At 41.4% G+C, this 13,449-nt stretch overlaps 1 protein-coding gene across 8 annotated transcripts in view; it reads right to left on the bottom strand.

The window, feature by feature from the left end:
• TRIP13 (thyroid hormone receptor interactor 13) overlaps positions 1–13,449 on the bottom strand; it is a 303,085-nt gene that overhangs the window by 61,688 nt on the left and 227,948 nt on the right. For all 8 annotated transcript variants that reach the window (XM_068236476.1, XM_068236479.1, XM_068236480.1 and 5 more), the window contains one exon: positions 8,809–8,878. In XM_068236476.1, the coding sequence (XP_068092577.1) occupies positions 8,809–8,878 (70 nt within the window). The remainder of the gene's footprint in view (positions 1–8,808; positions 8,879–13,449) is intronic.

Genomic DNA, 13,449 nt, shown 5'->3' with positions numbered 1-13,449 from the left:
CTTGGCGGATGAGCTTTTTGTCCCTAGGCCTTCTCAAAGGACTAGAGGACATGAGATGCGCATGGAGGAAAAACGTTTTAGCCATTTATTTAGGAAAGGGTTCTTTACAGTAAGAGTGATTAAGATGTGGAATGCATTGCCACAGGAAGTCGTTATGGCAAACTCTATACCTGCATTTAAAGGGGGCTTAGATGTTTTCCTTGCGTTGAAAGACATCCATGGCTACAATTACTAGGTTATGCCTAATGATGTTGATCCAGGGATTTTATCTGATTGCCATCTGGAGTCAGGAAGGAATTTTTCCCTTTTGGGGCTAATTGGACCATGCCTTGTGGGGGTTTTTTCGCCTTCCTCTGGATCAACAGGGGTATGTGGGGGACGGGCTGGAGTTGTACTTTGTACTGGTTGAACTCGATGGACGTATGTCTTTTTTCAACCAAAATAACTATGTAACTATGTAACTATGTGCTTGTTATAATCACTTGTATAGAAGCTTTGAATAGTAGTAATCATTAACAATCAGTTCCCCATCTCCTTCTTGCACCTCTGACACTGTGGCTGTCCTTGACAGGTTTTGGTGCACCGTATCATTTGTTATGTATAGAGTGCTTGGAGGGCCCAATGTAAAACTTGCATCGGGGCACATAGCTCCTTAGCTACGCCACTGATGGAAGATGAGGTCTCGGTCTCTGCAAGGAGCGACTCATTTAGGTGCCAACGAAAGCCCAAGGGAGGCATTTAAGCAGAAACCATGGCCTGAACCATAGCGTGATCATTACCACAAAATTTCAGATATATCAGCTGTGAAAGTCCTATCTAGAACAGGAGTGACCATGAAGAGGAAGTCTATTCTAGAGTACCTGTCGTGGGGGTGTGTGTAGAAAAAATGCCCCCTGTCCCCTGGGTGTATTGCCTTCCAAGCATTAGTACTAGCAAGAAAATGTAGGCGTGGCTTACTGGGGTTCCTACGACCACCGCCACCTGAGACAGATGTGTCCAGGGAAGAGTTGAAGTCACCAGCTTGCCACCGAATACAGAGCTATATTGTAAGTCAGAGTGACCAAAAAATCCTTCAAGCATTCAGAGGGGGGCATACACACATACCAAAGTATAAAGAAAACCATATATAGAGGCTATCACAATAAGATATCGGCCCTGAGGGTCTCTATACACATATTTAATGTCCTCTTAAATATAATCGGCACTCTGCACTTCTTATTGGGAGCTGAGGAAAAGTACATATGTGGGTACGATTTATGCCAATATTTAGGTTAAGAGCCATGTTTAAAATGCATCTCTTGCATCATCAGGATATCGCACTCCAAGTTTGTATAAACTGTGCTGGCCAGTCGGCGTTTGTTGGGTGAGTTCAGACCCTTAAGATTATGTGAAATAAGGGATAATTTGCAAGGTGAAAGGGTTGAAGAGGTGGTGTTGGAGCTTGAAGGGTCTGCAATCAGGTCATTAGTGTCAGACATGATATAAGGCTACTAGAGGGTAGGGCTGAAGAAACATCCAGGCCAAAATTTGTGAAGCCGAAAGAGTGGGGAGAACAGCTCAGAGGGGCATGACACTGGAGATCTGCACAGTGCACCATACATAAAGTAAAAAATAACCTGCATTGTAGATCAAACCAAATAACATTTAACATGAATGATATCATAACATACAAACTTATAAACTGATATAACAGTCCTGTGCAATCAGCATGGACAGAGAATGTGTGACAAAACAGCTCTAATAATAACATTGCAAGCTGTGTCAAAGCAATCATAACTGGGAGGGAGAAGGCGCTCCAAAAAATAGGTGGTAGTGGATGAACGGTATATCTATATTATGTGACTAAAAATAGCAAAAAAATATAAATAATAAAAATGGCTAACCTCAAAGGAAGGGGCAAAGCCAATTTCAAACAAGAAGTTTTATTATTCATCAGACACTATCAATGATAACGCGTTTTGCGGAACACAGTCCGCTTCCTCAGATCAAATACAAAGCAGTGTCTTTATACTGTAGACAGTAAGTTCAGAGCGCCTAAAAAAGCAATCACAGCTTCCTCGTGTAGGTCGGTGTGCCCAGGAAACTAAAACCCTGCTAGCAGAAGGAAACAACTCGAAAAGGCTTAAAGATATGGCTAGAAGACAGCAGGCCTGAGTCATTGCAGAAAGCAGGGCTTTGATGTATAGTAACCGATGGGGTAAAACCCAAAAATAGCAAAAGGAGGGCTCCAGTGGGCCAGTCAGTCAGGTGCAGACCCAGTAGATCTCGTTGAAGATGGCTAAGACCTGGTAGCTTTTCCCTCGTGTCGGGCACGAACCGTGGCGATGTGGTGACAAGCGGGCAGGACACAGGGCTGGAGAGTTATTTGGGCAACTCGAGTCCTCTAGGCCGAGCTTTTGAAGAGTACTATCAATAATATGCAGGACAAAATCTGGAATCTGCCTCCCATTGTAGAGAATCACCAACCTAAAGAGGAAACCCCAAAGATGCCGGATCTCGTGACGTATCAGCACAGATGTCATCGGTTTCATCTCAAACCTCCTCCTGAGCGTAGTCTTGGATAAATCAGGGAACATTGCAAGGCAATCATCGCGAAAGTTTAAATCCGGTGAATCACAAACTGCTGCTAGTATGCTCTCTTTGACATTGAAGCAAGCGAGTTATAACATGACGAGGAGGATTCCCATCCTTCGTTTTCGGGCGCAATGCCCTATGCACTCTATCAACTCTGAACTCAGAGATCGGTGTATCAGGCAGCAGGCTTGTAAAAAAATCAGTGATGCGTTGCTCAACCTCAGTGACAGCCTCAGATATGCCCCCGATACGCGAATTGCTCCGTCTGTCGCGGTTTCCTTGTTTTTCCTGCGCATCCTTAAGTCAGGCAATATCAGTTCTCACCTCTGCAAGCTCACTGTCTGTATGAGTGTAATAAGCTCTGACCGCCTCCAGCTCATGTACCCACTCATCCAGCGATGAGATTTCAGCTCTCATCTCCCTTACCGAGTCTTCAATAGAAGCTTTTATCACTTTCTCTAAGTTCTGGTAAGATGGGACAGACCCGCCTTAGTGACCTTGCTGAGCCTTGCTGGGTGTCTTATGCTAGGAACACCATACAATTTTATGTTAGATAGATGGTTCGATAGATAATTTCCGTCATGTCCGATATTATTTTCGATTGTTTTTCTGGTCGATTTCTCTTAGGAGTGAATGGAAACTGATAAGAAAACATAAGATAATCGAGTGGAAAAACAAATCGAAAATCGACTGAAAAAACGCACTGTGTTCCTAGCATGAGGCTCGCAGGCAGAAGGATCAGTGCCATTGGCTTGGCTGCTTGCGGCTCTGGTATGCCTGGTGAAGAGCTCCAGGATTCCTGCATCCCCCTCTGTGTTCTGCTGTCTGGGATCCATCTGTAGCGGCAGCGGTAGCTCTGGGTTAGGTCAAACGAATATCCAGAGGGAGGTAGAGGTGCCGGTAAGAGGCCGATTCACAAAGCAGCTCTAACATGCATCTGCACGGCAGCGCCCCCAAACCCTGCCCCCTGCTCTAATTATTTTATTGCACACATTTGCAAATAGCAAAAAGGAGGAGGGGGGGGGGAGAGAAATTGGTCATTAGGCTTCAAAGAGTTTATAGAAGCCACAGATGCTATCTTCACACCTATCAAAAGCAAGACCTTTGCCTCTAAAAGTCAGAATTCCCAACTAGAAGTTTATTTAATTAACTTGGCATGTTAATTGCAAATCTCCCAAACATACAGTGGCTTGCAAAAGTATTCGGCCCCCTTGAAGTTTTCCACATTTTGTCATATTACTGCCACAAACATGAATCAATTTTATTGGAATTCCACATGAAAGACCAGTACAAAGTGGTGTACACGTGAGAAGTGGAACGAAAATCATACATGATTTCAAACATTTTTTACAAATAAATAACTGCAAAGTGGGGTGTGCGTAATTATTCAGCCTCCCTGAGTCAACACTTTGTAGAACCACCTTTTGCTGCAATTACAGCTGCCAGTCTTTTAGGGTATGTCTCTACCAGCTTTGCACATCTAGAGACTGAAATCCTTGCCCATTCTTCTTTGCAAAACAGCTCCAGCTCAGTCAGATTAGATGGGAAGCCTTTGTGAACAGTAGTTTTCAGATCTTGCCACAGATTTTCGATTTGATTTAGATCTGGACTTTGACTGGGCCATTCTAACACATGGATATGTTTTGTTTTAAACCATTCCATTGTTGCCCTGGCTTTATGTTTAGGGTCATTGTCCTGCTGGAAGGTGAACCTCCGCCCCAGTCTCAAGTCTTTTGCAGACTCCAAGAGGTTTTCTTCCAAGATTGCCCTGTATTTGGCTCCATCCATCTTCCCATCAACTCTGACCAGCTTCCCTGGCCCTGCTGAAGAGAAGCACCCCCAGAGCATGCTACTGACCCCACTATATTTGACAGTGGGGATGGTGTGTTCAGAGTGATGTGCAGTGTTAGTTTTCTGCCACACACAGCGTTTTGCATTTTGGCCAAAAAGTTTAGTTTTGGTCTTATCTGACCAGAACACCTTCATCCACATGTTTGCTGTGTCCCCAACATGACTTGTGGCAAACTGCAAACGGGACTTCTTATGCTTTTCTGTTAACAATGGCTTTCTTCTTACCACTCTTCCATAAAGGCCAATTTTGTGCAGTGCACGACTAATAGTTGTCCTATGGACAGATTCCCCCACCTGAGCTGTAGATCTCTGCAGTTCGTCCAGAGTCACCATGGAGCTCTTGACTGCATTTCTGATCAGCGCTCTCCTTGTTCGGCCTGTGAGTTTAGGTGGACGGCCTTGTCTTGGTAGGTTTGCAGTTGTGCCATACTCCTTCCATTTCTGAATGATCGCTTGAACAGTGCTCCGTGGGATGTTCAAGGCTTTGGAAATCTTTTTGTAGCCTAAGCCTGCTTTACCTTTCTCAATAACTTTATCCCTGACCTGTCTGGTGTGTTCTTTGGACTTCATGGTGTTGTTGCTCCCAATATTCTCTTAGACAACCTCTGAGGTCGTCACAGAGCAGCTGTATTTGTACTGACATTAGATTACACACAGGTGCACTCTATTTAGTCATTAGCACTCATCAGGCGATGTCTATGGGCAGCTGACTGCACTCAGACCAAAGGGGGCTGAATAATTACGCACACCCCACTTTGCAGTTATTTATTTGTAAAAAATGTTTGGATTCATGTATGATTTTCGTTCCACTTCTCACGTGTACACCACTTTGTATTGGTCTTTCATGTGGAATTCCAATAAAATTGATTCATGTTTGTGGCAGTAATGTGAAAAAATGTGGAAAACTTCAAGGGGGGTGAATACTTTTGCAAGCCACTGTATTTGCTATAGAGTTTAGGGTCATTTGTGGGAGTATGCCTCAGAAAAACCAAACATTTTGAAATTAGAATGCACAGTTTTCATGGGATTATTTTTTCATAAAGCTCATTAGCATTCCCATCATTTTATCTACAGTAGCCATTTTTCTTTCCAGCTAAGTCACTGAAAGTAACAGTACACATTCAAAAATGCATTGAAAAGATTGACCTCCTTCTCAATATTTCATACTCCTTGTTTCCCAAGGCAAATAGGCAAAAAACAACAACAAACAGGACAGGTATCAGTGTGCCAGAATTCTTCTTGTTGGAAAGAGGTACCAGAATTGGGTGTCCTGGCTCTCTTTGTATTGGCTATGGGACCAATCGCAATAGCACTTAGTATTAGTCAAACAATTAATGCATTTGTGGTTGGAAATCTAAAGGAGAGGGCATGCCTATTGCAAGTGACATGGTATTTTACTTAGGCAATGTGATCAGATCCCTCTCTGGTGACTTGCATATTCTATAAGTTCTCTCCAGATTTACTACACTGTGTGTGGGCTGGAACCAATCCAAGGTTACATAGCTAGTTGGTTGCAGCCTTACGTGTCCCAGTTGATACAGATAAAGGTGAAAAAATGTCCGATCTCCCGCCCGATCAATTCCGCGCTCGATAATGCATAGGGAACAATGGGAAAAGATAAGAAAATGAATGGAAGATAAGAAAATCGCCCGCATAATCGAGCACGGAAAACGATCGGGCGCGAAATCGAGCGGCAAAAACGTACCGTGTATTCCCAGCATTACAAGGCTTGTGATCAGATAACATCCTGGATCACTGCCAGGAATTACCTAGTAATTATAGCCATGGATGTCCTTTAATGTAATGTTCCCCAACCCTGTCCTCGAGGCCCACCAACAGTGCATGTTTTGTAGAAATCCACAGAGGTAGTTAATCAGCTCTACTGAGACACTAATTACCTCACATGTGATTGTGTGTGGTTTCCTGCAAAACATGCAGATATAGAATTTGCCATAACTACTTCATGTAGTAAGATGGTCCACATTTTAACCTCTCTTTCAGTAAAGAAAACTTTCCTAAATAGATGGCAGAAACTTTTTTCCTCCATATGCAGGTCATATTACCTTGTCCTTTGCACAAGTTTAAGGGCAAAATTTACTCTGTGAAGCTTTTATATTGACCTCTGACGTATTTGTAAATGTTAATTACATCTCCTCTAAGCTATCTTTTCTCCAGACTAAGCTGTTGATGCAGAAAGCCATGTGCTGTCCCTGTAGGCCTACCTCAACATGCAAAGCAGAGGATACATTTACCTCCCTGAGTATGAGGTGGAGATGAAACAGTCCCTAACTTAGGACAAGGGTGCTCAGCAAAGACAGGGAGGCTTAGCAGCACACTTTTGTAGAGTGCTCCCCAATTATGAGGACCACGTGGACTAGTACTGCTCAGGGGGCAGAGTACTAAACTTGCAGCTCTTGATTCTCTGAGGAATACCAAGGAATACCAGCCTGCATAAGAAACAAAGGAGTAAAGATGTTTGGAAAGGGGGGATGGGGGGTCCTCATGTTGTCTATTACTGTGTTTTTAAATATGTATTATCAATTTGAATTTTACTAACTATAACCTATTGTGAAATAAATCACAGGGATACATAAGAGCTAAAAATCATAAAGTTTACCAAGCCTAAATCTCACTTCATACACAGCTGGACACAAATTAATTTCTAATCTGCATCTACCTATCCAGTTTACATGAATTGCTTAGGAATAGGACTATACAGTAGGGATAATCAATGAGATACAAATTGTTCCAGAATTATGCAAATGTTTATGCAAATATATGCAGCTTAAAACTGGGTTTAAATTCATTGGTCCATTTTTAAACTGCATACATTTGCATGAACTCTGAACAATTTGCATATATGTGATCATCCCTACTATACAGTGCTGCCAATAATTATTCATACCCCTGGCAAATTTTGACTTAAAGTTACTTTTATTCAAGCAGCAAGTAATTTTTGGACGGCAAATGACATTGGTGTCTCCCAAAAGATAATTAGACAATGTACAAGAAACATTTTTGTGGGGAAAAAAAAACATTTTTTACATTTGAGCAAAAAGTGTCCAGTCCAAAATTATTCATACCCTTCACAAACTGTCACAGTCTGTGGGAAAATCCAAAATTCTATACCATTCTAAATAGTCCAAGTTGTTCTAAAGCATCCTAATTACCCTGATGAATTGGGAACAGCTTTTTAATCAACTCAACATTTGAAAAACAGTAGCTCTCTGCAGTTGGATTCTGGACAGTCATGGCTAAAACAAAGAAGCTCAGTGAGGACCTGCGGCTGCATATTGTGGCTGCTCACAAGACAGGCAAGGGCTACAAGGCCATTTCTAAATGTTTTCCAGTTCCAGTGGCAAAGTATTAGTAAAAAATACAAGATGTTCCGCACTGTGGAAAATCTCAGAGTATGTGGTCGGAAGCCAAAAGTGACACCTGTGCTGGCCAGGAGGATAGTGAGAGAGATGAAAAAGAATCCAAGGATCACTACCAAGGCTAATCTGGGGAATCTGGTGAATCTGGGCTCTGCTAGTGGCAATGTCTCAAGGCAGACAATCCAACAGACACTGCACACTGCTGGGTTCCACGGATGCAGACCAAGGAGGACGCCACTTCTCCAGATAAGAAAAAAATAAAAAAATTAACAAGGCACACAAAAGTTAGCATGGCCTTTGCAAATGCTTATCTGGACAAAGAAGAAGACTTCTGGTCTTCTGTGTTATGGTCAGATGAAACAAAAAAAAGAGCCATACATGAGGATTCTCAACGACAACATCAGGCAGTCTGCAGAGAAACTTGGTCTTGGGCACCAGTGGACACTTCAGCATGACAATGACCCAAAACACACAGCAAAAGTGGTGAAGAAATGGTTAGCAGACAACAACATTAACGTTTTGGAGTCCTGACTTGAATCAAATTGATAATTTGTGGAGGGAGCTAAAGATCAGGGTGATGGCAAGAAGACCCTCTGAAAACCTGAAAGATTTGGAGCTCATTGCTAAAAATGAATGGGCAAAATACCTGTGGAGACATGCAAATGCTGGTCTGCAATTATAGGAAGTGTTTGATTGCTGTAATAGCCAATAAAGGCCTTTATATTGATTATTGAGAAGGGTATGAATAATTTTGTACTGGACACTTTTTGTTCAAATGTAAATAAAAGCTGAGAAATGTTTGTTTTCCACAATAACGCCTCTTGTACATTGCCTTATCTTTTGGGAGACCCCTAAGTAATTTCCTGCCAAACAATTACTTGCTGATTGAATAAAAGTAACTAAGTCAAAATTTGCCAGGGGTATGAATAATTATGGGCAGCACTGTAGATACAATTCTTTATCTCAGTTTATTTTCACTTTATGCTATAACGTGCTCAACACTTACCTGTATGAAAAGTGCATGAGCCAGAAATGGGAGTTTTCTCAGTACTCTTCCACTTAGACCTTCACTTTTTCTGCAAACAATATAGATGTTAAAACACATTGTTGGCTCATGGCTTACCTTATTATGTAGCATTTCTATCATTGTTTTTTTTAAAGGGGTTTGGTGGGCAGGTAGAAGAGTTCTTCCTGTCGTGTCAGCTATGCACCCTACAGTGTTTCTAGCAGCAGAAGAAGTAGGTGTACAGTAAAGACTAAGGTGTCAATTCATCTAGCATTCAGTAATGCTGAAAACAGCTGACTTTACCGAGCACTTAGGAAAATGTCAATTTTTTTAAGGCTATTACCACATGGATTGCTGAAATTACTGAGCAGTGAGGTAAATTACTGACTTGTGCGGTAAACACCTCAACAAATGTCAGTAAATGTCAATTCATCAAGGTTACAACATGCGGTAAAACACAGTTCCATTACTGGCAGATCTCCTCTGTCGTAATCGGTGCGGGACTCACAGAACTCACAAAAGCAGAGTTGATTACCTATCACTGACAGGAGCAGAAGCCAACAGGAACAGCCCGTCTCCTGCAAGTCCCGTTGATAGGACCCGCAGGCTTCTCAGGCGGGTCCAGCTTTTTTACCCCCCAGGCAGCGAGAAATAAAACAGGTTTCCCCTGCCTCCCTTCGGCAGTTTAACCTCTTAGGTTCCTGTTTGAAGATGCAGAGGAAGTAGTGAGGAAATCACCAGAGCATGTGTAATGTCTCCTAGAAGTTCTTCTAAGCTGTGGCAATTAAATAAAATGTTAAGAAAGACTAATAGACAGATTTAGAGCAAGCAGAGGCAGTATAACAAACATCTAAAGGGATGTCGGGATGCCTCTTACTACTGTAATGCTGTTTCTGCACGGAGAACAGCATATGTAACAATACAGACGACTCACACTCTTCTGCTGTTACTGACAATAGGTTTTAGTAAATTACCAAACTTCTACCGCACCTGTGAAAATACTGATTAATTAGCACACAAAAGTCTAAAATACTGGATGCGGTACCTTCCCGACTTTTTTTTTATTGAACGGCCTTTGATGAATTGACACCTATGTGTCAACTTTCCTGCGCTGACATTCTCTGTTGCAGGGGTTTAAGTGTGGGAGACCACCATAGTAGTAATTCAGTTATTTGTGCTGGGTTGTGGAGGGCATGGGGGGGGGGGGGGGGGAGTGGAATACATTTCCTGGTGTGCCCTCTTGCTGAGTATTTTTTATGTTAGCATGCATATGAAACCTGCTGCTTTGCCAGTTCATGTACATTGATGCCATATTAGATATTGGCCTTAAAGGACAACTGAAGCGAGAGGGACATGGAGGCTGTCATATTTTTGTCCTTTTAAGCAATACACATTGCCTGGCTATCTTACTGATCCACTGCTTCTAATACTTTTAACCATAGACCCTGAACAAGCATGCAGCAGATCAGGCATTTCTGACATTATTGTCAGATCTGACAAGATTAGCTGCATGCTAATTTCAGGTGTTATTCAGACACTACCGGAGCAAAAAGATCAGCAGGGCAGCCAGGCAACTGGTATTGTTCAAAAGGAAATAGATATGGTAGCCTCCATATTCTTCTCACTTCAGTTTCCCTTTAAACTATGTTCTTTACATGTAAATGTTTTTAATGAGCCTAAGCAAACATCACATGTTATATATATGCCACGAGGAGAAGGTTTACATCTTACTTTTTCAATTACAAAGTGCTGAAAAAATAATTTTAAATACAAGATGAAAAAAAATATCTCCTAGGAGACAACTCATAAGAAAAAAGTTAATTACATAAGTTCCCTTGGGCCATATGCAATTCACGTTTTCACATAAGGTTTTCTCCTAGCTGATATTTTCACAATTTCTAAATAAACTGCCTTTTGAACTGCCAGCAAGCAAACAAAATACTCAAAATAATTTTACAGTAGTTGCACCTACTTTTTGGTACTTTTTCAAAATTTAAATAGAAGATGAAAATATATCTCCTAGGAGAAAACTCAGGAGAAAAAGTGAATTGCATATGGCCCCTTGGCCATTTCTCCTGAATTTTCTCCTAGGGAATACTTTTTCAACTTCTATTTAAAATAATTGTTCAGCAGTTTGTAACGGACAAAATACCAAAAAGTAGGCTAAAAGTAAATAGTTTGCTGGTGGTTTTAATAGCATTTTATTGACAATGTGTAAAAATATCCCCTGGGGCCATATGCAATTCACTTTTTCTCCTGAGTTTTCTCCTAGGAGATAATTTTTCATCTTCAATTTAAAATAACCTTTCAGCACTGGAAAAAGTACCAAAAAGTAGGTGAAAAAGTATTAAAATTATTTTGATTATTTGTTGGCTTGCTGGTGGTTTAAACTGCATTTTATTTACATGTGGTGAAAATATCACTTAGGAGAAAACTCAGGTGAAAAAATTGCAAATGGCCCCTTGTGTATAAAGTATGGGGATAATTCTCACCCCTAGTGAAAGCATCTCACTTTAAGATGTTGCGGATGGTGTCAGTATTCAACAACCCCCAAATAGGGCTTAATGATGGAGTTACCATCTGATTTCCCTGACATTAGAATGGTGGACGCAGGATCGCAAGTCAAGACATTTCTCCATCCAGTTCAGGATGTGGAAGGCTGTTTCCAGGTTTCCCTCCAGTCTCCAGTACAGGCTATAAAATAGTATGCTAAAGTGCTCAACAGTGGCCAAGGTAAATATTAAGTTCTTTATTCCAACAGGTATACAAATTTGGTCTGTGTTTCAGGATCTCTAGCAGGTGTAGGCCACATTCTAGCTGGATAACGAATAATGCCCTACTGCAGGATCCAATTTACAAGCCTTTACTGCAGAAAGAATTACAGGCATATATCGCTAACAACGCTGATAGATAAGTGGCACACACATACATGGATGTAACAATCATCTCGCTTTGAGAGCCCCTCCTCCTTCCTCTCCCCAACTGCAACTGCTGCCAATTAGCAAAGAAATCTCCCCATTCGCACACAAAAACTGTGCAGGAGTGTGTGTAATTTATTTATGCTTCCAGATGCTGTTTCAGAGCAAAACACTCTCTGCAGCCATTCGCAGGCTCCTGATCACGTGGGGTTTGGGGACCAAGGGGGCCCCATGCTATCATTTTTGCAGGAGGGCCCTATTAAGCTTAGTTAGTTATGCCCCTGCACCCATAAGTATGTAATGAAAGGTATTCTCATTCAACAAGGGACCAAAAAATAAGAAAAATAAAGACAGTGTCTCAGGTTACATCACTTTTGGAAGATCTATTCCATTCAGAGTGTAAACAAAAGGTGTCTCCTTCAGAAGCCGAGTACTTAAAGAGAGTCTGAAGAGAATAAATCTCGCTTCAGACCTCATAGTTAGCAGGGGCATGTGTGCCCCTGCTAAACCGCCGCTATCGCGCCGCTAAACGGGGGTCCCTTCACCCCCAAATCCCCTCGGTGCAGCGGGGGAGCGCTTCCTGGTTGGGGCAGGGCTAACCGCCGCAGCCCTGCTTTCATCACTAGATGCTGAAAAAGCATTTGACAGGCTATATTGGAAATCTTTACAAAGTTCTTTTACCCAATTAGGCTTCCCTATGCAGTCTAAAGGTGCGTACACACGCACTACTGTAACAAACGACAGGTCCGTCAGACCCTCCCACTGGGCAGACGTTCTGCCGACAGTAGGATGTGTGTACAGTCTGTCGGCAGACTGATAAGACTGTTTTTGACAGATCCGCCGATTCGTCAAAAACAGTCATATCAGTCTGCCGACAGACTGTGCACACGTCCTACTGTTGGCAGAACGTCTGTCCAGCGGAAGGGTCTGACAGACCCATCGTTTCTTACAATAGTGCATGTACGAACCTTAACCAGTTCACCCCCAAGGGTTTTTAAACTAACAAACCAGAGCAATGTTCACCTGTCAGTGCTCCTCCCTTTTATTCCCTAATAACTTTATTACTACTTATCACAAGAAAATGATCTATACCTCGTTTTTTTCGCCACCAATTAGGCTAGTACATTTTGCTAAGAATTTTTTTATTCTAAATGCATTTTATGAAAAAAAAACAGAAATAATGGAAAAAAAAATCATTATTTCTCAGTTTTTAGCCATTATAGTTTTAAAATGAAACATTCTCCTGTGGATAAAACCAACACTTTTTATTTGCCCAGTTGTCCCGATAATTAAACAGTTTAAATTATGTCCCTATCACAATGTATGGCGACAATATATTATTTTGAAATATAGGTGTTACTGGTTTTTGTTTTTTTTTAGCCATAATTACAAACTCCTATGTAATAAAATAAAATTAATTTTCCCACAGTCAATTATTTATTTATTGATTTTAAGCTGTTTTTTTTTTTTACAAGTGTTTTTTTAAAGGGGGGGGGGGGGAGATGGAAGTGTAATTTATTTATTTTATTAATATTGTGTATTTTACATAGTATGTTTGTGTGTTTGTGCTTGTATGTGTAATATACTTTTTGGCCACAAGATGGCGCTAGTGAACTCTCTCCCGTTAAGGAAGTGATCACTTCTTTTTTTATTTTTTACACTTTTTAAACTTAAACAGTTTCCTGTTTTATGAATGGAGGTGGCCACTGTTCGCGGTCATGTC

The sequence above is a fragment of the Hyperolius riggenbachi genome, chromosome 5 (assembly GCF_040937935.1).
Source record: "Hyperolius riggenbachi isolate aHypRig1 chromosome 5, aHypRig1.pri, whole genome shotgun sequence".
Lineage (NCBI taxonomy): Eukaryota > Metazoa > Chordata > Amphibia > Anura > Hyperoliidae > Hyperolius > Hyperolius riggenbachi.
This window is presented reverse-complemented; position numbering and strand designations above follow the sequence as displayed.